This window comes from Bufo bufo, chromosome 9 (genome assembly GCF_905171765.1).
Source record: "Bufo bufo chromosome 9, aBufBuf1.1, whole genome shotgun sequence".
Taxonomy (NCBI): Eukaryota; Metazoa; Chordata; class Amphibia; order Anura; family Bufonidae; genus Bufo; species Bufo bufo.
The window spans coordinates 189,196,407-189,219,604 of NC_053397.1; the positions used below are offsets into that span (position 1 = coordinate 189,196,407).

General features: G+C 43.3%; 1 protein-coding gene across 1 annotated transcript in view; it reads right to left on the bottom strand.

Annotated features, from left to right (window-relative positions):
- Nucleotides 1–23,198, bottom strand: part of SHCBP1L (SHC binding and spindle associated 1 like) — a 130,849-nt gene that overhangs the window by 67,435 nt on the left and 40,216 nt on the right. The window contains exon 3 of the mRNA XM_040408804.1: nt 19,851–20,065. Within this exon, the coding sequence (XP_040264738.1) occupies nt 19,851–20,065 (215 nt within the window). The remainder of the gene's footprint in view (nt 1–19,850; nt 20,066–23,198) is intronic.

The following is a 23,198-nucleotide window of genomic DNA, read 5'->3' on the forward strand; positions in this document are numbered from 1 at the left end:
GCACTGTGTAATACTAATTACACTGAGAAGCAACAATAGATCAATGCATAGCATGTGTGATCCATGTTTTTCTCTTTTTGTTGGTCCACTATGAAACTAAAAGAGCAACAAACCACAGTATGGTATCTTATGAACGATTCACCAAATTCTGACCTGGCCTCCATGATCACCAGATCTAACACCATGCAACTTCTCTCTGCAAGGCTACAGCCACAGGATCTGAACGACCTGAGACAATGCATCACTGAAAAAGTGGAGTTAATATCCGAAGATATGCTGACACGTCTGGACAGAACTGGAGTACTGTCTAGACATCTGCCGTATCACCAATGGAGCTCACATTGAACATGTGTAGTGTATAGATAAAACTTGGATAGTGCATATTTTCATGTTAATATACTTGTGTTCTGTTCTTTTCAGTTATGAATACTGAAGCTATAGTTTTGCACCATTCTTTTAGCCTCAACCTGCACATATAATCCCTCTTCCAGAGACTGGATGTTGATATGTGTGTTATCCTTGTGATTTGTGTGGTCATGTTGTCAGATGGCTAAATCTTAAGGCCCTTTTACATGGGGTGATCTTTTAAGGCGGGTTTACACCGCACAATGTTACAGCCGATTGTAGGGAAGGAAGCGTTCCTTTCCGACAGTCAGATGTTTGTTCAGTGAAGGATTTACATACAGCGATCTCCTTCACAGCATGAGGATGAGCAGTCGCTATTCCGATCTCCGATTCCCATACAGAATCATTGTTTCTGGGCAGCAGATCACTGTTTAGACAGTATAAACTAGCTGCCTAGAAATGATGATGAATGTGCCTGCATGAACGACAAGATCACCCAATGAACAAGCATTTCGCTCATTCATCGGTTGATGGGCGCCACATTTAGATGGGTAGATTGTCGGGAGCGGGCGTTCCTGATAATCTGCCCGAGAATCGGCAGTCCACCTTAGTTCAGACATAATAAAATATTGTTTGTAGGCAGCACATCCTCTAGTGTAACACAAGGCATGTGTTGCCAACAATTAAAAACTTTTCCAAGATAACCCCTTTAACCCTTACACACATTTGGACGTAAAACTGTACGTCCAAATTCCAAGTAACTTACTGCATTTGGACGTACAGTCACGTCCAATCTGCATACCGGGGCTGTGACTCCCGGAGAGCAGAGACACTGGGGAAGTTGGCAAGGGAGTTGTCTCTTTCCAGCAAGCACTCCGATTGGTTAGTATCTGCAGACTAACCAATCGGAGAGCTTCATTGAGAAAAATGCCGGTTTCCACGCTGGAGATCACAGCCTGAAATCAGGCATGACTGCCACCTTGCCCCCGTCAAATTTAAGTGCCGCCACATGTGGCCATTGTCCGCCATCGCCCCCAGATGCACCCTGCTGTGATGTCCTTTGTGCCAGCTCTGATGGCAGCAGCTCAGGAACGGAGCCGCTGCCATCAGAAGAGAGTGTCTGCTGTAACGATCTCAGCCATTTAACCCCATAGATGCTGAAGTCAGCAGCCGCCCGGGGCATCCATGGGGTTGAGAGGGAGGGAGCTCCCTCTCTCTTGCATCGGGCCGCCGGGCTGCCATGTACCTAAGGCTGATCAGACCCTGAGGGTCTGATCAGCCTTAGGCCTCTTTCACACGAGCGTGACAGATTGGCTCCGGATGCGTTCAGTGAAACTCGCACCATTTTGCAAGCAAGTTCAGTCAGTTTTGTCTGCGACTGCGTTCAATTGTTCAGTTTTTTCCGCGCGTGTGCAATGCGTTTTGATGCGTTTTTCACACAAGTGATAAAAAACGGAAAGTTTACAAACAACATCTCTTAGCAACCATCAGTAAAAAACCTATCGCATCCGCACTTGCTTGCGGATGCAATGCGTTTTTCACTGAAGCCCCATTCACTTCTATGGGGCCAGGGCTGCATTTTAGAACATGCTGCAGAATATAGAACATGCTGCGTTTTTCACAAAACGCAGAACTAATGTGTGAAAAAAAAAAAAACTCATGTACAGACACATTGAAATTAATGGGTCAGGATTCAGTGCAGGTGCTATGCGTTCATGTCACGCATTGCACTCAAACGGAAAACTCGCTCGTGTGAAAGGGGCTTTAGTGTAAGTGTAGCACTGACTATACAGTGGACTGTATAGCCATCAGGCCCACTGGATCTTCAAGATCCAGATGGGTCTTGATAAATAAAAAGAAAAGTAAAAAATAAATAAAAATTTATATAAAAATAAAATAAAAATTTATATAAAAATAAAATAAAAATTGTCTTTTCTCATATCCGTTCATTTATGTCATAAAAAAATAATTGGTATCGCCGCGTCCGTAATGACCTGATCTATAAAAGTATCATATAACTAATCCGATGCAGTGAAGGCTGTAAAAAATAATGTAGAAAAAAATGACACAATTACTATTGCGCTGCCTGGAAAGCAAATCGCTACAGATGGGAGATCAAAGGCTTCTCCCGCCTGGCAGCGAGCGGCGCGACCCGGCCGGGCACGTGCAGGGACGTGCGGGCTGGCGAGGTGACGTCATATCACCACGCCGGCGCGCGCCACATCGCGGGCGGCACGGCAGCCCCTGCACTCAAGAGAGTAGAGCCGAGCCGCCCCCCATGAGAATCATCCCCAGGACGACGAGCATCCTGAGAATCATCCCCTGGACAACAAGCAGACCCCTGGAGAGCTGAGTATTTAACCCCACTATCCCACCAACGCTATTAACCCCTACCTGCCCATATTCCCCTACCACAACCCACTATCCCACCAACGCTACCTGCCCATATTACCCACAATTTCACCAATGCTATTAACCCCTACCTGCCCATATTCATATTCCCCTACCACCCACTATCCCACCAACTATTAACCCTTACCTGCCCATATTCATATTCCCCTACCACCACCCACTATCCCACCAACTATTAACCCCTACCTGTCTAGCCCCTACCTACCCTTCACATACCCCCTATATCTCCAACAATAGTAACCCCTTTCCTGCCACCAACACCTCCCATTGCAATCCCTATCCCTGCAGGCCCTGTCCTGCATTACCCCTTTTACTCCTGAATCTGTGGCCTGCATTAACTCTTGCAGTGCCACCATTAACCCCTTGTTTCCCCCATAGGGACAGCGTTTAGAACCAGGAGGTGGGGCGGCTTTTGTATGTAAGTGTGTGTATTAGTTCAATTTTGTGGGTGGAGTTTGGGATTGTGTAGTGTAGTTAGTACTGTATTTTTAGTGCTATACTGTTAGTGTATTGTATGCGACATTATATAGTGTACCATAGGTAGCAATAAATATTGTGCGTTATTTGTACCTACTGTGTAGTGTGTTTTATTAGCGGTAGCTAGTTCAGTAAGGCGCATGCAGCTAGTTTGGCGATTAGTGTAAGGCAAAGTAATAGTGATATCTTTATTTAAGGTATAAATAGGTGGAGTCATCAGTAGACGATTTCTCCTATTTATGAATATTAGTTATTAATATTTGCATAAATATTGGTAATTAATATTCCCCCTTAACATTGGCGAGCTAGGCCCACTGCGTAGATTTTGCATCTATATTGTTCTGGAGGCTAAGGATCGCTTATACTGTGAATTATCAGGCAAGAGAGACGCGGTCAGTGGTTTCTGAGCGTCTAGGACCTGATAGTTCGGACAGGTAGCGCGAATCTTCCTTACAGAACCAAACGCAGATCAAAATCTCTAGCAGAGAATCTATAATCTGTCTGATTAATTACCGTATTTTTCACCCCATAAGACGCACTTTTTCCTCCCCAAAAATGGGAGGAAAATGCCCCTGCGTTTTATGGGGCGAATGCTGGCAGTTTTACATTGCTGGATGCGATGTACGGAGCGGGGGCTGGGGGAGGGACTGGGAGGAGGAGCTGGGGGCCGGCAATAGCGGTGGGGCGGTGCGGTCACTGTACTATAGCCCCGCCCCGGTATTCTAATATAAAATGTATTATTGAATCATTTCGTTCAGAGTTGGGTGAAGGGGGGAAAGAGGGCTTGGTGGGTCGATAGTCGATCCATTACACTTATCACACTATCACATCTAATTACAGAACACAAGAGGGAGATACGCCATGGGACCACATTGCCAGGGAAGAGCTAGGCGTCCTCTGAACGGGATAAGTCTCCAGCTTGTGACACTGGTGGTAAGCATGTTGATGGCAGGATCGGCCTCTTCAGGGGAGGGCCTGGGGACTAACATTGGTATGGCCAACATATCACTTAATGGACCCGGCCTTTTAATGGTGGAAAGTTTGGGTGGCAAAATCCGGGAACCATACAAGAACTTCACCTTTACACCGGGTCAGTGGTATCTGTATGGTTTCCAGAGAGAGGGTTTTGCCAACGGTGTAATTCAGCATTATACCCCGGTGGAGAATGTGTCTGCCATACAACATGACTTACACCGCCCAAGTGAGAACCAACACTACCATGGTGTTGTGCACCAAGGAGGGAATGCTGAGTCCTGAAGATGTCACTGGGGCAGAGTACAGTCTGGTAAGCTACCTTCCTGGGGAAGGATAGCCATGACAGGTTAAGGGTGAGGACATATTTTGATAGGCCCATTCCAGTAAAAGGCACTCTGAAGGCTTATTGTATGTTGAGGGATTCCCAGATGATTATCACCAGGGAATCCAGTTATGTTCAGGGACATGTGTTGACAGATTACTTGCAAACCAGTATAATGATGTTAAAGTTAAACTGCAGTGACTCTGGTCAGGCCATTTGGAATGATCAGAGTGGTCCGGTAAAACTGGAAGGCTTATACCGAGCCACAGTTTTTAAAGTACGGACCGATGCCAAGGACCCTAGGTATGTTCAGTTAAAGGGATCTCCATCCATACGGTCTTTCATGATCACGATCATGAGAGACAACTGTGTTCCTTAGGTGACAGGATACAATTTCGTCACCTATGCCCACTGGGAGCAGGAAACCCAGATGGTGATGTTGGACACTAATCCCTGGAGGTGGGATTTGGTGTGCAACGGGGTGGATACCCCTACGGTGGATGTATGGATGGATGGTACCCCTATGACTGAAGAATACCGGGGTAGGTATGTGTCTTCCGATTGGAAAGACCCCAGGGGCAGGGACATTAACTTTGACATCAATATAGATGGTTCATTTAAGTGGCCTTTTTGCGAGGCAGTAGACGAAGGGTGCTGGACCTTTACTCAGTGGGTCTATCTGTCCCAATCCAAACCTGTAGGGAAGCTAGTGTTACAGGCTGGAGAAAACAAACAGTGGTATCCGTTCAAAGGAAGGGGGCAGATCTGTGTAACAGTGGTGAGGGTCCCCTACGATACAGAAGGTCTCCAACTGGTAAAACCGCATTCGGACTCTTGCACCGCCTCCATAGCTCCTCAACTGTCATCCTCCTGGAAGATCATCACGGATGCCAAATTCATCCTGTTCACCTGGAGAATTTCCGTAGATGACTTCCGAGTTGACCATTGGGATCACAGGTGTGAGGAGTTTGTTAGGAACCAAATTGACATGGTATCTAGTGGCTATGGGACTTGGCGGAGGTGCTTTGGGAGTGGGTGCCCTGAACACTATGGACATGGAAGTCCTGAGAAGTAAGCTTGGGGAGGTTGCGTGACACGCCGGGGAAGGATTCAAGACCCAGCTTGATGTAAACCACGTCCTAGAGGGTTTACAGCATTCAAACATAGACGCCACTACCTCTCTATCTTCTGCTATATGGGAGAAGTTTAGGAGGTTAGTTGTGGGTCTCTTGGAGGAGCAGGATCGAGCTCAGTTTGCTCTGGCGTGTACGCAGGTCGAAAGCGAACTCTCGGACAACCTTAAACATATTGTTTCAGCTTTACACAGCGGTCACTTCCCATTCAACCTCCGTCAGCGGATAAGTCCACTGATCTCTCCTTTTGCCATCAATCATACCAACTGGTGGGTGGTTCAGTGGCATGGATGTCGGAATTTAACCTGCACTGCTTCGTCCTTGGCACCCGTGTCCGGTCACCTCAGACAGGGATACAGTGCCATCAATCTAGGAACGGTGATGAAAAACCGAATGGTACTTCATCCCCAGCTCCCCTCGAGCGTTCTAACCTATGAAGAAGGCCATCCTTCTTTGTTTGACACTGAGGGATGTTGGTTGAGAGAGGATGCCATCCTCTGTCAGGGTAGTCGGGATAGGCACCATTGTTGGAACACAGAGGGCACCTGTGAGATGAAGGCCACCCCAATACCCTCATCCTCTTTAAAATACTTGGGACAGGGGTATTGGTGTTGGTACCAAGGGAGTAACGGATCGTATGCAATTTATGGACTTACTTGCACCGAGAGAGGAGAACTCCTCCCCGGAGCGTACTGTACCCTTAGTCCCGTTCTAGGTCTGGATGTCGCAGAACCCCAATTACCCCGGAAAAGAGACTCGACATTCGCCCCGATGTTCCTGTGAGGCTCCAAAAGATTCCTCTTGGCTTCGGCAAAGAACTTAAACATCTCCTGCTGGATTTCAGCCAAGAGGAAGATATTATCCAACATCTTCGGGAGACGGAGAAACAGGCCACCATACAACTAACCCATGACCGAACAAAAATTACCGCGGTTGCCACAGCCTTGGACAAGGACTCAAAGATTTCGTGGTGGGAGAGTCTTTTTGGATACAGCCCTAAGGCAACCTCTTTCTTTAATTTATTGATACACCCGGTGATAGTGCTTCTGGTTCTGGTTGGACTTATGTACCTAGGACTGCGGTGGATGTACCGGAGGGTCAAGAGACTAGCAGACCAACTAAGCCAGAACCAGACGGCACTTCAAGAACTCAACCGCCGGAGGCTCAGGAGATAATTTCACCAAAGTCCTGAAGCCTAAAATCCAAAGGACCTGATTGATTGAACCGGAAAATAAAATTTTTCATATGAGGTTTTGGGAGGTACGTCCTGTGCCTTCCTGAGACCTCATAGTATTGTATATATATATTTTTTTTTTTGTATAAATGTCCTTGGGTTTAGGTGGGTGAGGGGGAGGGGAACTGTGTAAATAGGATGTATTTTGTGTGAATGAGGATAAGATAAGGGCACGATAGGGACAGGCCCCCTCTGTTCGCTATTTGCCACTTTAAACCCTGGAACGGTGAAGTTAATAAGGGAAGGGCTGGATGAGTAGTGTGGCGGAGGTATTTCCCGCAGTTATAATTTAGGTACCATGACATCACCCCACTTAATGAAAAATCTGACCTGCCTTGTAAAGACCTACTTATCTGTCCATGGGAGAACCGCACCCATCCTTCAATCAAGATGGAACAAGAGATGTCGAAAGTCTTGCTTAAAGAAAGTTGGTGCAGTCGGATACTGAGATTGTGAGGGTGAACCCGCTCCAGATTCTTTGGGGGTGGACGACACCTGAAGATCGGCAGCAATACTGAGAGATGGGGAGGGTGTGGTCACTCCAAACTCATCAGGGGTTACTGACACCGGAAGACGGCTACCTGAAAGAAAGGCAAGGTGAAGACTGCGAGGGTCAAGACGCTCCGGAAGTACAGTAGGAGGGGCTGATACCGAAACGATCAAAGCAAAAGATGTCCAGAAAGTTCCCTGCGAGAAGACAACAACGGCATATCCTGTGGATGGAGGAGTTGGTTACAATATAGAGCAGGTCGGAGAAAAGTCGGTCGGGATGGGTGATGTCTAGGTACCTAAAAATCAGTGTGTACTCCAGTTCTTCCTGAACTATCACTAAGAATGGGGTTGAGAAGGGGAAAATATGTCTCAACCCTTCCCCCCAAAATATTGGCGTATTTCCGACAACAGGGGGATTGTTGAGGAAGGGTTGATAAATATGCATATATATATACACTCACCTAAAGAATTATTAGGAACACCATACTAATACGGTGTTGGACCCCCTTTTGCCTTCAGAACTGCCTTAATTCTACGTGGCATTGATTCAACAAAAAACAGTAGCAGCACACCACTATATGCGCTAAGACTAAGTGAACAGGTGAATGTGTGAACAGGGTCAAATACATGACGCCATATAGTTACTGCAAAGCAGTGAAGAAGCTCTTAGCGCATATTATTGATCCAAAATATGTCGAGCCCACCTACCAGACGACAAGGTAGCTTCTTATCAGGTGGGACCTACTCTATATAGCATCATGTATTTGACCCTGTTCACACATTCACCTGTTCACTTAGTCTTAGCGCATATAGTGGTGTGCTGCTACTGTTTTTTGTTTGCTATATACATATATATATATATATACAGTGGCGGAAATAATTATTTGACCCCTCACTGATTTTGTAAGTTTGTCCAATGACAAAGAAATGAAAAGTCTCAGAACAGTATCATTTCAATGGTAGGTTTATTGTAACAGTGGCAGATAGCACATCAAAAGGAAAATCGAAAAAATAACTTTAAATAAAAGATAGCAACTGATTTGCATTTCATTGAGTGAAATAAGTATTTGAACCCCTACCAACCATTAAGAGTTCTGGCTCCCACAGAGTGGTTAGACACTTCTACTCAATTAGTCACCCTCATTAAGGACACCTGTCTTAACTAGTCACCTGTATAAAAGACACCTGTCCACAGAATCAATCAATCAAGCAGACTCCAAACTCTCCAACATGGGAAAGACCAAAGAGCTGTCCAAGGATGTCAGAGACAAAATTGTAGACCTGCACAAGGCTGGAATGGGCTACAAAACCATTAGCAAGAAGCTGGGAGAGAAGGTGACAACTGTTGGTGCGATTGTTCGAAAATGGAAGGAGCACAAAATGACCATCAATCGACCTCGCTCTGGGGCTCCACGCAAGATCTCACCTCGTGGGGTGTCAATGGTTCTGAGAAAGGTGAAAAAGCATCCTAGAACTACACGGGAGGAGTTAGTTAATGACCTCAAATTAGCAGGGACCACAGTCACCAAGAAAACCATTGGAAACACATTACACCGCAATGGATTAAAATCCTGCAGGGCTCGCAAGGTCCCCCTGCTCAGGAAGGCACATGTGCAGGCCCGTCTGAAGTTTGCCAATGAACACCTGAATGATTCAGAGAGTGACTGGGAGAAGGTGCTGTGGTCTGATGAGACCAAAATAGAGCTCTTTGGCATTAACTCAACTCGCTGTGTTTGGAGGAAGAAAAATGCTGCCTATGACCCCCAAAACACCGTCCCCACCGTCAAGCATGGGGGTGGAAACATTTTGCTTTGGGGGTGTTTTTCTGCTAAGGGCACAGGACAACTTATTCGCATAAACGGGAAAATGGACGGAGCCATGTATCGTGAAATCCTGAGCGACAACCTCCTTCCCTCTGCCAGGAAACTGAAAATGGGTCGTGGATGGGTGTTCCAGCACGACAATGACCCAAAACATACAGCAAAGGCAACAAAGGAGTGGCTCAAGAAGAAGCACATTAAGGTCATGGAGTGGCCTAGTCAGTCTCCGGACCTTAATCCAATCGAAAACCTATGGAGGGAGCTCAAGCTCAGAGTTGCACAGAGACAGCCTCGAAACCTTAGGGATTTAGAGATGATCTGCAAAGAGGAGTGGACCAACATTCCTCCTAAAATGTGCGCAAACTTGGTCATCAATTACAAGAAACGTTTGACCTCTGTGCTTGCAAACAAGGGTTTTTCCACCAAGTATAAAGTCTTTTTTTGTTAGAGGGTTCAAATACTTATTTCACTCAATGAAATGCAAATCAGTTGCTATCTTTTATTTAAAGTTATTTTTTCGATTTTCCTTTTGATGTGCCATCTGCCACTGTTACAATAAACCTACCATTGAAATGATACTGTTCTGAGACTTTTCATTTCTTTGTCATTGGACAAACTTACAAAATCAGTGAGGGGTCAAATAATTATTTCCGCCACTGTATATATATACAGTACAGACCAAAAGTTTGGACACACCTTCTCATTCAAAGAGTTTTCTTTATTTTCATGACTATGAAAATTGTAGATTCACACTGAAGGCATCAAAACTATGAATTAACACATGTGGAATTATATACATAACAAACAAGTGTGAAACAACTGAAAATATGTCATATTCTAGGTTCTTCAAAGTAGCCACCTTTTGCTTTGATTACTGCTTTGCACACTCTTGGCATTCTCTTGATGAGCTTCAAGAGGTAGTCCCCTGAAATGGTTTTCACTTCACAGGTGTGCCCTGTCAGGTTTAATAAGTGGGATTTCTTGCCTCATAAATGGGGTTGGGACCATCAGTTGCGTTGAGGAGAAGTCAGGTGGATACACAGCTGATAGTCCTACTGAATAGACTGTTAGAATTTGTATTATGGCAAGAAAAAAGCAGCTAAGTAAAGAAAAACGAGTGGCCATCATTACTTTAAGAAATTAAGGTCAGTCAGTCAGCCGAAAAATTGGGAAAACTTTAAAAGTGAGGGCTATTTGACCATGAAGGAGAGTGATGGGGTGCTGCGCCAGATGACCTGGCCTCCACAGTCACCGGACCTGAACCCAATTGAGATGGTTTGGGGTGAGCTGGACCGCAGAGTGAAGGCAAAAGGGCCAACAAGTGCTAAGCATCTCTGGGAACTCCTTCAAGACTGTTGGAAGACCATTTCAGGGGACTACCTCTTGAAGCTCATCAAGAGAATGCCAAGAGTGTGCAAAGCAGTAATCAATGCAAAAGGTGGCTACTTTGAAGAACCTAGAATATGACATATTTTCAGTTGTTTCACACTTGTTTGTTATGTAAATAATTCCACATGTGTTAATTCATAGTTTTGATGCCTTCATAGTCATGAAAATAAAGAAAACTCTTTGAATGAGAAGGTGTGTCCAAACTTTTGGTCTGTACTGTATATATGCGAACACGTACATGCATATATAATATATGTGCATACACTAATATAAGATGATGTGCGCAGATGTGCCCAGCTTCTGCGCACATCTGTCCTTAGTGTCCCCAGGGGCTCATTGCAGCCCCTGTGGGGAATATGTCCCCTTATAGAATTTGTCCCCCTTTATAATGCCCCCTTAATACATATGATATGTCCCCTTATAGAATTTGTCCCCCTTTATACCATAGGATGTCCCCAAATAGAACTGGAACCAGGTGCATCGGTGTGAATGTGCCCCAAGCATTCACACTGATGCAATCTGGTTGATTGCATCAGAATGACCGGACAAGGGTCCGGTCATCCTGATGACTACAAAGAACTCTGATTCAACAGAGATAATTATGCATAACAGAAAGAAGGGAGAAACCTCCCCTCCTTCTATTATGTGCATTCCGGGAGCGCGATTACTATCGCGCTGCCTGGAAAGCAAATCGCTACAGGCGGAGGATCAAAGACTTCTCCCACCTGGCAGCGAGCGGCGCGACCCGGCCGGGCGCGGTTAAGGACGCGCGGGCTGGCGGGGTGACGTCATATCCGGCAGCCCCTGCACTCAAGAGAGTAGAGCCGCCCCCCATGAGAATCATCCCCAGGACGACGGGCATCCTGAGAATCATCCCCTGGACAACGAGCAGACCCCTGGAGGGCTGAGTATTTAACCCCACTATCCCACCAATGCTATTAACCCCTACCTGCCCATATTCCCCTACCATAACCCACTATCCCACCAACGCTACCTGCCCATATTACCCACTATCCCACCAACGCTATTAACCCCTACCTGCCCATATTCATATTCCCCTACCACCCACTATCCCACCAACTATTAACCCCTACCTACCCATATTCATATTCCCATACCACAACCCCACCCACTATTAACCCCAACCTGTCTAGCCCCTACCTACCCCTCACATACCCCCAACAATAGTAACCCCTTTCCTGCCACCAACACATCCCATTGCAATCCCTATCCCTGCAGGCCCTGTCCTGCATTACCCCTTTTACTCATGCGGTACCCCTGAATCTGTGGCCTGCATTAACTCTTGCAGTGCCACCATTAACCCCTTGTTTCCCCCCCATAGGGACAGCATTTAGAACCAGGAGGTGGGGCGGCTTTTGTATGTGTGTGTAAGTACCCATCCCCCATTGTGTTGATAAGATCACATTCCTGAGTGATATCAGAAACATGCACACTGGAGGAGGAGCTAAAAGGTTTAAACTCTGTTACACACACATACATTAGTTGGCACTCCATTGAAGACTTCATTCTAAGTAGGATATAAGTATTGATATTCCCTATCTCTTGTATACCCTGGGGTGTCGGTCATGTGTTGTACAGTGGTAGACTGCCATGTTTTATAACATGACCGACTCAGAGTCACCCCATATTGTAATGAAGGCCAGTGATGATTAATTACTTTGTACTATTCTGTATGTGATTTGTATGTATAATCTTATATTTAATCACACTTAGTAAATATATTTATTCACTTAGTCTGCGTAAGTTTATTCATTCTCAAATCTTCACGTTTTGAAACACTTGGTGTCAGAAGTGGGATTTGGCCAAATTAATATGCTTATTGTGGCTAGGGTATTACATAGAGCGGGTAGTTTGGTCCCGCCAATCCGAATGGGAACCCGGGCATTCGCAACACTGGGTACCTTAAAAGATTCATGAGACACATCCATCAATTTCAAACCTATATAAAAAACTTACAAAATTTATATTCACGTGCACATATTCAAAAACTTTTTAAGACATAGGCCCTTCAGATTTCAGATTAAAGCATACAAAAAAAAATATTAGAAGCATAGTCAAAAGTAAAAAAATGTACATATAGCAAAAGATGGAAAGAAACCTTCTTCAAAATAATACATAAAGCATATCTAGGATTTAACATCCCATAAAATGATAAAAATCCAAAAAAATAACATCCTGTCCTAAATGTAACTCAAACACAGACCTATAGCATGGATTATGGATGTGTAAGAACATTCAAAACTTCTGGAAAAAAATCCAACAATATATAGAAGCACACTGGAAAATAAATATACCACTAGACCCGATATTATATATTTTCCATTACAAAGAACAAGACGGGAAAAATCAAACATCACAAATTCCACAAATAATACATGCTGCACTATTAGTAGCTAAAAAAAATTATCATGATCTCTTGGATACACCAATCAACTCCCACAACTTCAGAAGTAATATCCCAAATGAAATACATGATGTGTATGGAGAAAATAGATACTTTAAATAACAAAGAAAAAAAAATTGAAAACTTTTATTGAAACACACTTGCAAACTCACGAAATAGAAAATCTGATGACTCCATTCCAACACAGAGAATGGTAGAAAAATAAAAAAAAACTACCTAGGGAAACTAAATATTTAAAACATTTATAAAATACGTGCATATATGTTACACCTGTGTCTTAATATTTTTATATATTTATATATTTTTTTTGTCCTTTTTTTTGTTTTATGACTTGTATTTGTTATACCTTTTATTTATATGTACTGTAATTGAAAATTACAATAAAAAGATTATTTTGAAAAAAAGGGTTCATAAATAAAAATGATAATGTCAAACTGTGCCAGTTTGTCTTCCCTAAGTGCAGGCTGTATCAGAGCCACGACTGGCAATCTCAGCAATGGCCAGGGACTGTCCAAGTCAACGACCAGGTTTGGTAAGACACAGCTTTTGGTGACTTGACTGCCACCCAACAAGAAAAGACTTCAAAAACCAGTCTGCCATGCTGAACAAGGCCTTGCCCAAGACTTTCTGACCAACCAGCAGTGCTGATGCAACGAACTGTAGAACAGTGAGGGGAGGAGGAGGTCCCAGTGTCAACGCTCCTCCCACAGACAAGGCTATGGACTTACACCCACTGATAAAAGGCTCTGAAACCTGCACTCAGAATTTTGATTACACCTGCTATGCTCTCATATTTCAACACATAGAAAGAAGGGGTAAAAGCTGTACGCTGCAAAGAAATAATGGACTTTGCACCAGAAACTTTGTTATACAAAAAGATCAGACGTGAAGAAGATCTCAATGAGACATTTCTTGTTAGTCCAAGTCAGGGGAGAACTAACTCTCCTTAGGTTAGGATAGCTGCCTTACATCTGGTGGCATTAGAGGCAGAGCTTGTTAAGAGCTCATTTTCATCCCTTCCCTGCTTGTTAGTCCAATGCACAGTTTTTTTTATATTTTTTGAAAACCAATGGTTCCAAAGTGGTTTTCTGTCAAATGAATGGGCTATATACAGTGCTGCCCATAATTATTCATACCCCTGGAAACATTAACGTTTTGGAGTGGCCCAGCCAGAGACCAGACTTGAATCCAATTAAGAATCTGTAAAGAGAGCTAAAGATCAGGGTGATGGCAAGAAGACCCTCCAACCTGAAAGATTTGGAGCTCATTGCTAAAGATGAATGGGCAAAAATACCTGTGGAGACATGCAAAAAGGTGGTCTGCAATTATAGGAAACGTTTGATTGCTGTAATAGCTAATAAAGGCTTTTCTATTGATTATTGAGATGGGTATGAATAATTTTGGACTGGACACTTTGCTCAAATGTAAATAAAAGCTGAGAAATGTTTTTTTCCACAATAATGCCTCTTGTACATCGTCTTATTATCTTTTGGGAGACACCTATGTCATTTCCTGTCAAAAAAATTACTTGCTGGTTGAATAAAAGTAACTTTAAGTTAAAAAATTTGCCAGGGGTATGAATAATTATGGGCAGTACTGTATGTAGAATAGATCCTGATGTTAGTCAGTGAAAATGAATTAAAGTTGAAGAACCAGGGGTCGAATGTATTGTAAGGGTATTTTTTAAGTACTGATTGGTCCTGTCCCCTTTAATTCTGTCTCTTTTATATTACTTTTCTGTTTAATGATGTGCCTTGTAATGTAGTGGGTTAGACGTAGTTAGTACCCATCCCCATTTTGTTGAAAAGATCACATTCCTGAGTGATCTCAGAGACATGCACATTGAAGGAGAGGCTAAAAGGTTTAAACTCTGTTACACACATACATAAGTTGGGACTGTACTTGGAACTTCATCCTAGGTAGGATGTATTGATTTGTGCAATCTCTTATACACCCTGGGGTGTCATTGTTATAACATGGTATACAGCCATGTGTTATAATATGGCTGACTGAAGGACTATCCCATATTGCATATGTAGGGTACTGATGATTATTTACCTTTTGTTATTCTGCATGTGATTTGTCTGTTTTATATTTAATTACACTTAGTAAATACATTTATTCCCTTAGCCAGCATAAGCTTATTCATTTTCAAATCTTTCGAATTCACGTTACAATCAGTATACATATTTATTAAAAATAGTATGCAAATTATACATAGTGATTAAGCTGGTTTTATGCCTGATAAATCTACCTCGATTAACCTTAGACGGCTACTTCTTAATATTCAGAGGCAGTCGGAATCGGCAGGAAGTCGGGCCATACTATCCCTTCATGCTGCCAAAGCCTTTGATGGTGTCGATTGGAAATATCTATGGGAGGTGCTGCGAGTCATGGTATTTGGGAACACCTTTATATCTTGGGTCCAACTATTATATTGCAGTCCCAAAGCTAGGATCAGAGCAATTGGTGGTACATCAGAAGTCTTTGAGCTAGGAAGAGGTACACATCAGGGATGCCCGCTGTCCCCCCTTCTATTTGCCATTGCAATTGAGCCACTTGCATGCTTACTTCGATCTTCGGATAGAATTGTGGGATTCCCCATGGGAGTCAGAGAGGAACGCGTGTCCCTGTATGCAGACGACATGCTCATATATGTGGGAGATGTGGAAGGGTCGTTGGGCCCCATAATGTCCCTTATACAGGATTTTAGAGAACGGTCTGGTCTTTGTATAAATTGGGATAAGTCCGTTCTGTTTCCATTAGACCCGGTGCCTGCTGGCCTGCACTCTTGTCAACCCAGCTGCAGGTTGCCCACAACTTCAAGTATTTGGGTATCGTGGTTTCATCAAACATTGGGCATTACGTGAAAAATAATATAGATCCACTCCTGAACAAAATGTGTTAAAAAAAATCAATGCGTGGGGTAAACTACCAATGACTGAAATAGGTAGGAGTAAACTCCTTAAAATGGTTCTGATGCCAAAGCATATGTATGTTCTACATAACTCCCCTGTGTGAATTCCACAACAAATCTTTTTTAGAATACAAAGGCTGTTTAGAAGCCTAATATGGTGCAAAAAACGGGCCAGGATCTGGTTGGAAACTTTACAGAGAGGGAAAGATGCATGGTGGTCTCTCTATTCCTAATCCATGACTACCGTATTTTTGACCCTATAAGACGCACCGGCCCATAAGACGTACCTAGGTTTTAGAGGAGGACAATAAGAAAAATATATTTTTCATTAGACCTCAGATCAGCAAAAAGACCCCCAATGTTAATCAGACCTCAGCTCACAGCTCAAATCAGATCCCCAATGTTAATAAGATCTCAGATCAGACCCCAATGTGAATGACCCCCAATCAGACCTCAGATCAGAGCCCAATATAAAGACCCCCAATCAGACCGCAGATGAGACCCCATGCCTCATATCATCCCCCAGCCATATGTGATCAGCCCCCAGTATTAATCAGCCCCCAGTATTAATCAGCCCCCAGCCATATGTACTCAGACCCCAGCCACATATGAGCAACCCACAGCCATATGTGAGCATCCCCCAGCCATAATTCAGCCTCAGATCACAACATAAAAAACCCACTTACCTCTCCTGCTCGCCGCTGCTCCTCACATCGCGATCCTCTTCCTCCTGCTGTCGGCTGTGCTGTGAACAGGCGCACACAGCCGAAAGACGATGACCAGGAAGCCGTGAGTACAGAGCTTTCATCGCTTCCTGGTCCTCCGGTACTAATGAGCGCTTCCATAATGGAAGCGCTCATTAGTATTCGCCCAATAAGACACAAGGGGGGAAGTGCATCTTAAGGGGCGAAAAATACAGTATATTTATTTCCTCACAGATGCAGCAGCTGAGGGGTTGGGGAAGGACTCCTGGGGATAACGCATCTGCGCGGCTGATAGCACATATTATAGAAAATGAATCTCCTGTAGCCCTATTGGAACATGGCGGTCTCGCTGACAAGTTGGTGGGACATCCTACGCTTAATTTGATACATAAGGTTTGGCATAAGTGTCGTGACTTGCTGTCTATACGGGGCTTCACTCAGGTCACTCCTCTATGGAGGAATCCTCAGTTATCTGAAATATTTCGCCTGGAAGGGTTCTCTCCTTGGGAACGGAAGGGTGTGAGGTTTTTGTATCAGCTGCAAAGAGATGGTGTGTTTAAATCATTTGAGCAATTAAGAGATGAGTTTGTCCTTCCTCATACACCGTTTTATCAATTTTTGCAGTTAGGACACGCATTCCAGGCTCAGGCAAAATCTGTGTCGCTTACATGAACAACAGTCCCATTGTTACAACAGATTCTCACCAGTGACTCCTTGAGTGGATTAATATCATCCATATATAGGAACTTGTTTGTGAAATCTGTGAAACATGATTCCTTAGTGGCCAAACAAAAATGGGAAGGGAAGGTTGGTTCTATCTCAGAGAAACAATGGAAAGCAGTATTGGCAAATGACACCACAGTTATCACTGTGTGAGGGCCAGCGTATGTCCCAATTATTTCTTGTTCATCGGGTATATCGGACTCCATCCTTTCTGTTCAAGATCGGGGTTAGGAACAATGCCTCCTGCCCTAGGTGTGGGGAGAGTTCTGTATCCCTGATACACATGTTCTGGGAGTGTACGGAGCTTTGGACATTTTGGACAGGCGTGCTAACTTGTATTAAAGATGCATATCAAATTGCGGTCCCGCCTGGTCCGAGGGCACGTGTGTTGGGAATATAGGACATTAAAAACCAAAATTCACGCCTGGGAGTGCAGCGTCTACTCTTTCAGGCCAGGAAATGAATAGCTAAATACTGGCTTAGTCCCCAGCCACCATCTAGGGCTGAATTTTTGACCAGAATGGCCGAGATCCTTCGCCTGGAAAAAAGTGTATATACTAAAAGGCAATTCTTAGCCAAGTTTACCAAAATTTGGGACAAATGGGTAGCGTATAGGACCATGGCGATATAGCTTGGCTTATGGATCTTTTGGCTGTGTTGGGAGGAGTGGCCTCAGAGATATGTGTGATTTTGGAACAGGCATACACAACATCGGAACTGGGATGAGGATCTGTGGTGGGTGACCCGGAGAGAAGGAGCTTAGTGAATAGTATATCTAGGAAAGGATGGGTGTGGAGCTTATAGGTAGAGAGGTTTTTTTCTCGGTGCTCTGACACATTATACCTATATTGGTGGTGCGGTGCCCATCTCATCGCTGTATGGGGGGTGGGTGGGAGGGATTGGTGTGGTTTATGTAATATTAATATGTACTAGAGTTGAAGGGGTATTTCTCTGTATCATGTACTTTGCGTATCGAAAGTTGGATGTGATATATGAAGATGTCCTGCTAATTTTCGAAATGTCCAATGGTAATGTATGTACCCTTTCATGTATCTTCTGATTGGCGTTTTTTTTCCCTCAGTTTCTATGAGGAGGTAAGTACTAGACTTGACAGCGGCGAATCAATGGATGTCGTATATCTGGATTTCTCCAAAGCATTTGACACTGTACCACATAAAAGGTTAGTATATAAAATGAGAATGCTCGGACTGGGAGAAAACGTCTGTAAGTGGGTAAGTAACTGGCTCAATGATAGAAAACAGAGGGTGGTTATTAACGGTACACACTCAGATTGGGTCACTGTCACTAGTGGGGTACCTCAGGGGTCAGTATTGGGCTCTATTCTCTTCAATATATTTATTAATGATCTTGTAGAAGGCTTGCATAGTAAAGTATCAATTTTCACAGATGACACTAAACTGTGTAAAGTAATTAACACTGAAGAGGACAGTATACTGCTACAGATGGATCTGGATAGATTGGAGGCTTGGGCAGATAAGTGGCAGATGAGGTTTAACACTGACAAATGTAAGGTTATGCACATGGGAAGGAATAATGCAAGTCACCCGTACATACTAAATGGTAAAACACTCGGTAACACTGACATGGAAAAGGATCTAGGAATTTTAATAAACAGCAAACTAAGCTGCAAAAACCAGTGTCAGGCAGCTGCTGCCAAGGCCAATAAGATAATGGGTTGCATCAAAAGGGGCATAGATGCCTGTGATGAGAACATAGTCCTACCACTTTACAAATCGCTAGTCAGACCACACATGGAGTACTGTGTACAGTTCTGGGCTCCAGTAAACAAGGCAGACATAGCAGAGCTGGAGAGGGTTCAGAGAAGAGCAACTCAAGTTATAACTGGAATGGGGCAACTACAGTACTCTGAAAGATTATCAAAATGAGGGTTATTCACTTTAGAAAAAAGACAACTGAGGGGAGATCTAATTAATATGTATAAATATATCAGAGGTCAGTACAGAGATCTATCCCATCATCTATTTATCCCCAGGACTGTGACTGTGACGAGGGGACATCCTCTGCGTTTGGAGGAAAGAAGGTTTGTACACAAACATAGAATAGGATTCTTTACGGTAAGAGCAGTGAGACTATGGAACTCTCTGCCTGAGGAGGTGGTGATGGTGAGTACAATAAAGGAATTCAAGAGGGGCGTGGATGTATTTCTGGAGCGTAATAATATTACAGGCTATAGCTACTAGAGAGGGGTCGTTGATCCAGGGAGTTAGTCTGATTGCCTGATTGGAGTCGGGAAGGAATTTTTTATTCCCCTAAAGTGGGGAAAATTGGCTTTTACCTCCCAAGTTTTTTTTTGCCTTCCTCTGGATCAACTTGCAGGATAACAGTCCGAACTGGATGGACAAATGTCATTTTTCGGCCTTATGTACTATGTTACATTGGGGGAAAAAATTGTTAATTAAAATTATCAGATAAAAAAAAAATTGTATGCAAATGCTTGTACCTTAAAATTTCCAAGGCTTGTGCAATTTCACAGGTCACATCATCCTGTCCTTCAATAGGGTAGATCTCTAGCAGAGGCACACAGTGACCAAGTTGTTCAAGAAAATCATCAAATAACTCTCTTTGCATGTTAGCAATATTTGAAGAAAATGGTTCTGCAATGTGAATTCTGGCTATTAAGTAAGAAGATACATTTGGGCAAGGCTTGCAAGTAACCTATAAACAAACAAAAAGAATTTATGTTCAAAGGAAAAAAATAAAAATAAAATATAAAGCATCAAAGATTACATATGACAGCACCCTGACAACAAGCTAATTACCATGATTCTGACTACTGGAACATCCAATGATTAGGTAGACATTTCATTCAGCCATACATCTCTGTTAATCCAATTAAAACTGCTCCTCCATGGCAGCTTTAAAGGGGTTATCTAGATTTTTTTTCAAAAATCATAATTACCTGCTCCTCATTCCATCCTGGTTCCCTTCTGCGGTCTTCCGGTACCCATCCTGTATACTTTCAGACGAACGGCGTCAGATGTACTGCTGCAGCCAATGACTAGCTTTAGAGTTCATGTGTCCCCAAGAAGCATGTGACTCAGCAGTTATGTGCCTCTTGGGGGCACATCATCGCTGAGGCCTGTCAATGACTGCAGTAGCGCACGTTACTCCATACATCCGGAAGTTTACAGGATGGGGACCAAAAGACCAATGAAGGGAAGGGAGCCTATATGGTATATGCAGCTGAACAAGAAGATTTGGTAACACACTGACAAAACTATCTTTCTTCTGCTGAGTTTGAACTCTCAATGTTTTTCTGGAGAACCCCTTTAACCACTTAAGGACCACAGGTTTATACCCCCCTAGTGACCAGGCCCCTTTTTACAAATCGGCACTCCACAACTTTAGCGGTTTATTGCTCGGTCATGCAACTTACCACCCAAATGAATTTTACCTCCTTTTCTTCTCACTAATAGAGCTTTCATTTGGTGGTATTTCATTGCTGCTGACATTTTTACTTTTTTTGTTATTAATCGAAATTTACCGATTTTTTTTGTCAAAAAATGACATTTTTCACTTTTAGTTGTAAAATTTAGCAAAAAAAACGACATCCATATATAAATTTTTCTCTAAATTTATTGTTCTACATGTCTTTGATTAAAAAAAAATGTTTGGGTAAAAAGTTATAGCGTTTACAAACTATGGTACAAAAATGTGAATTTCCGCTTTTTGAAGCAGCTCTGACTTTCTGAGCACCTGTCATGTTTCCTGAGGTTCTACAATGCCCAGACAGTAGAAAAACCCCACAAATGACCCCATTTCGGAAAGTAGACACTCTAAGGTATTCGCTGATGGGCATAGTGAGTTCATAGAACTTTTTATTTTTTGTCACAAGTTAGCGGAAAATGATGATTTTTTCATTTTTATTTTTTTTCTTACAAAGTCTCATATTCCACTAACTTGTGACAAAAAATAAAAACTTCCATGAACTCACTATGCCCATCACGAAATACCTTGGGGTGTCTTCTTTCCAAAATGGGGTCACTTGTGGGCTAGTTATACTGCCCTGGCATTTTAGGGGCCCAAATGCGTGCAAAGTAGTTTGAAATCAAAATGTGTATAAAATGGCAGGTGAAATCCGAAAGGTGCTCTTTGGAATGTGGGCCCCTTTGCCCACCTAGGCTGCAAAAAAGTGTCACACATGTGGTATTGCCGTACTCAGGAGAAGTTGGGCAATGTTTTTTGGGGTGTCATTTTACATATACCCATGCTGGGTGAGAGAAATATCTCGGTCAAATGCAAACTTTGTATAAAAAAAATTGGAAAAGTTGTCTTTTGCCGAGATATTTATCTCACCCAGCATGGGTATATGTAAAATGACACCCCAAAACACATTGCCCAACTTCTCCTGAGTACGGCAATACCACATGTGTGACACTTTTTTGCAGCCTAGGTGGGCAAAGGGGCCCACATTCCAAAGAGCACCTTTAGGATTTCACAGGTAATTTTTTACACATTTTGATTTCAAACTACTTACCACACATTAGGGCCCTTATGTGTAGTAAGTAGTTTGAAATCAAAATCTGTAAAAAATGACCTGTGAAATCCTAAAGGTGCTCTTTGGAATGTGGGCCCCTTTGCCCACCTAGGCTGCAAAAAAGTGTCACACATGTGGTATTGCCGTACTCAGGAGAAGTTGGGCAATGTGTTTTGGGGTGTCATTTTACATATACCCATGCTGGGTGAGATAAATATCTCGGCAAAAGACAACTTTTCGCATTTTTTTATACAAAGTTGGCATTTGACCGAGATATTTCTCTCACCCAGCATGGGTATATGTAAAATGACACCCCAAAACACATTCCCCAACTTCTCCTGAGTACGGCGATACCAGATGTGTGACACTTTTTTGCAGCCTAGATGCGCAAAGGGGCCTACATTCCTTTTAGGAGGGCATTTTTAGACATTTGGATCCCAGACTTCTCACGCTTTAGGGCCCCTAAAATGCCAGGGCAGTAAAAATACCCCACATGTGACCCCATTTTGGAAAGAAGACAACCCAAGGTATTCAATGAGGGGCATGGCTAGTTCATAGAATTTTTTTTTTTTGCCACAAGTTAGCGGAAATTGATATATATTTTTTTTTTCTCACAAAGTCTCCCTTTCCGCTAACTTGGGACAAAAATTTCAATCTTTCATGGACTCAATATGCCCCTCAGCGAATACCTTGGGGTGTCTTCTTTCCGACATGGGGTCACATGTGGGGTATTTATACTGCCCTGGCATTTTAGGGGCCCTAAAGCGTGAGAAGAAGTCTGGAATATAAATGTCTAAAAAAATTTACGCATTTGGATTCCGTGAGGGGTATGGTGAGTTCATGTGAGATTTAATTTTTTGACACAAGTTAGTGGAATATGAGACTTTGTAAGAAAAAAAAAAGAAAAAAATTTCCGCTAACTTGGGCCAAAAAAAATGTCTGAATGGAGCCTTACAGGGGGGTGATCAATGACAGGGGGGTGATCAGGGAGTGTATATGGGGTGATCACCCCCCTGTCATTGATTACCCCCCTGTAAGGCTCCATTCAGACGTCCGTATGTTTTTTACGGATCCACAGATACATGGATCGGATCTGCAAAACACATACGGACATCTGAATGGAGCCTTACAGGGGGGTGATCAATGACAGGGGGGTGATCAATGACAGGGGGGTAATCAGGGAGTCTATATGGGGTGATCACCCCCCTGTCATTGATCACCCCCCCTGTAAGGCTCCATTCAGATGTCCGTATGTTTTTTACGGATCCACGGATACATGGATCGGATCCGCAAAACACATACGGACATCTG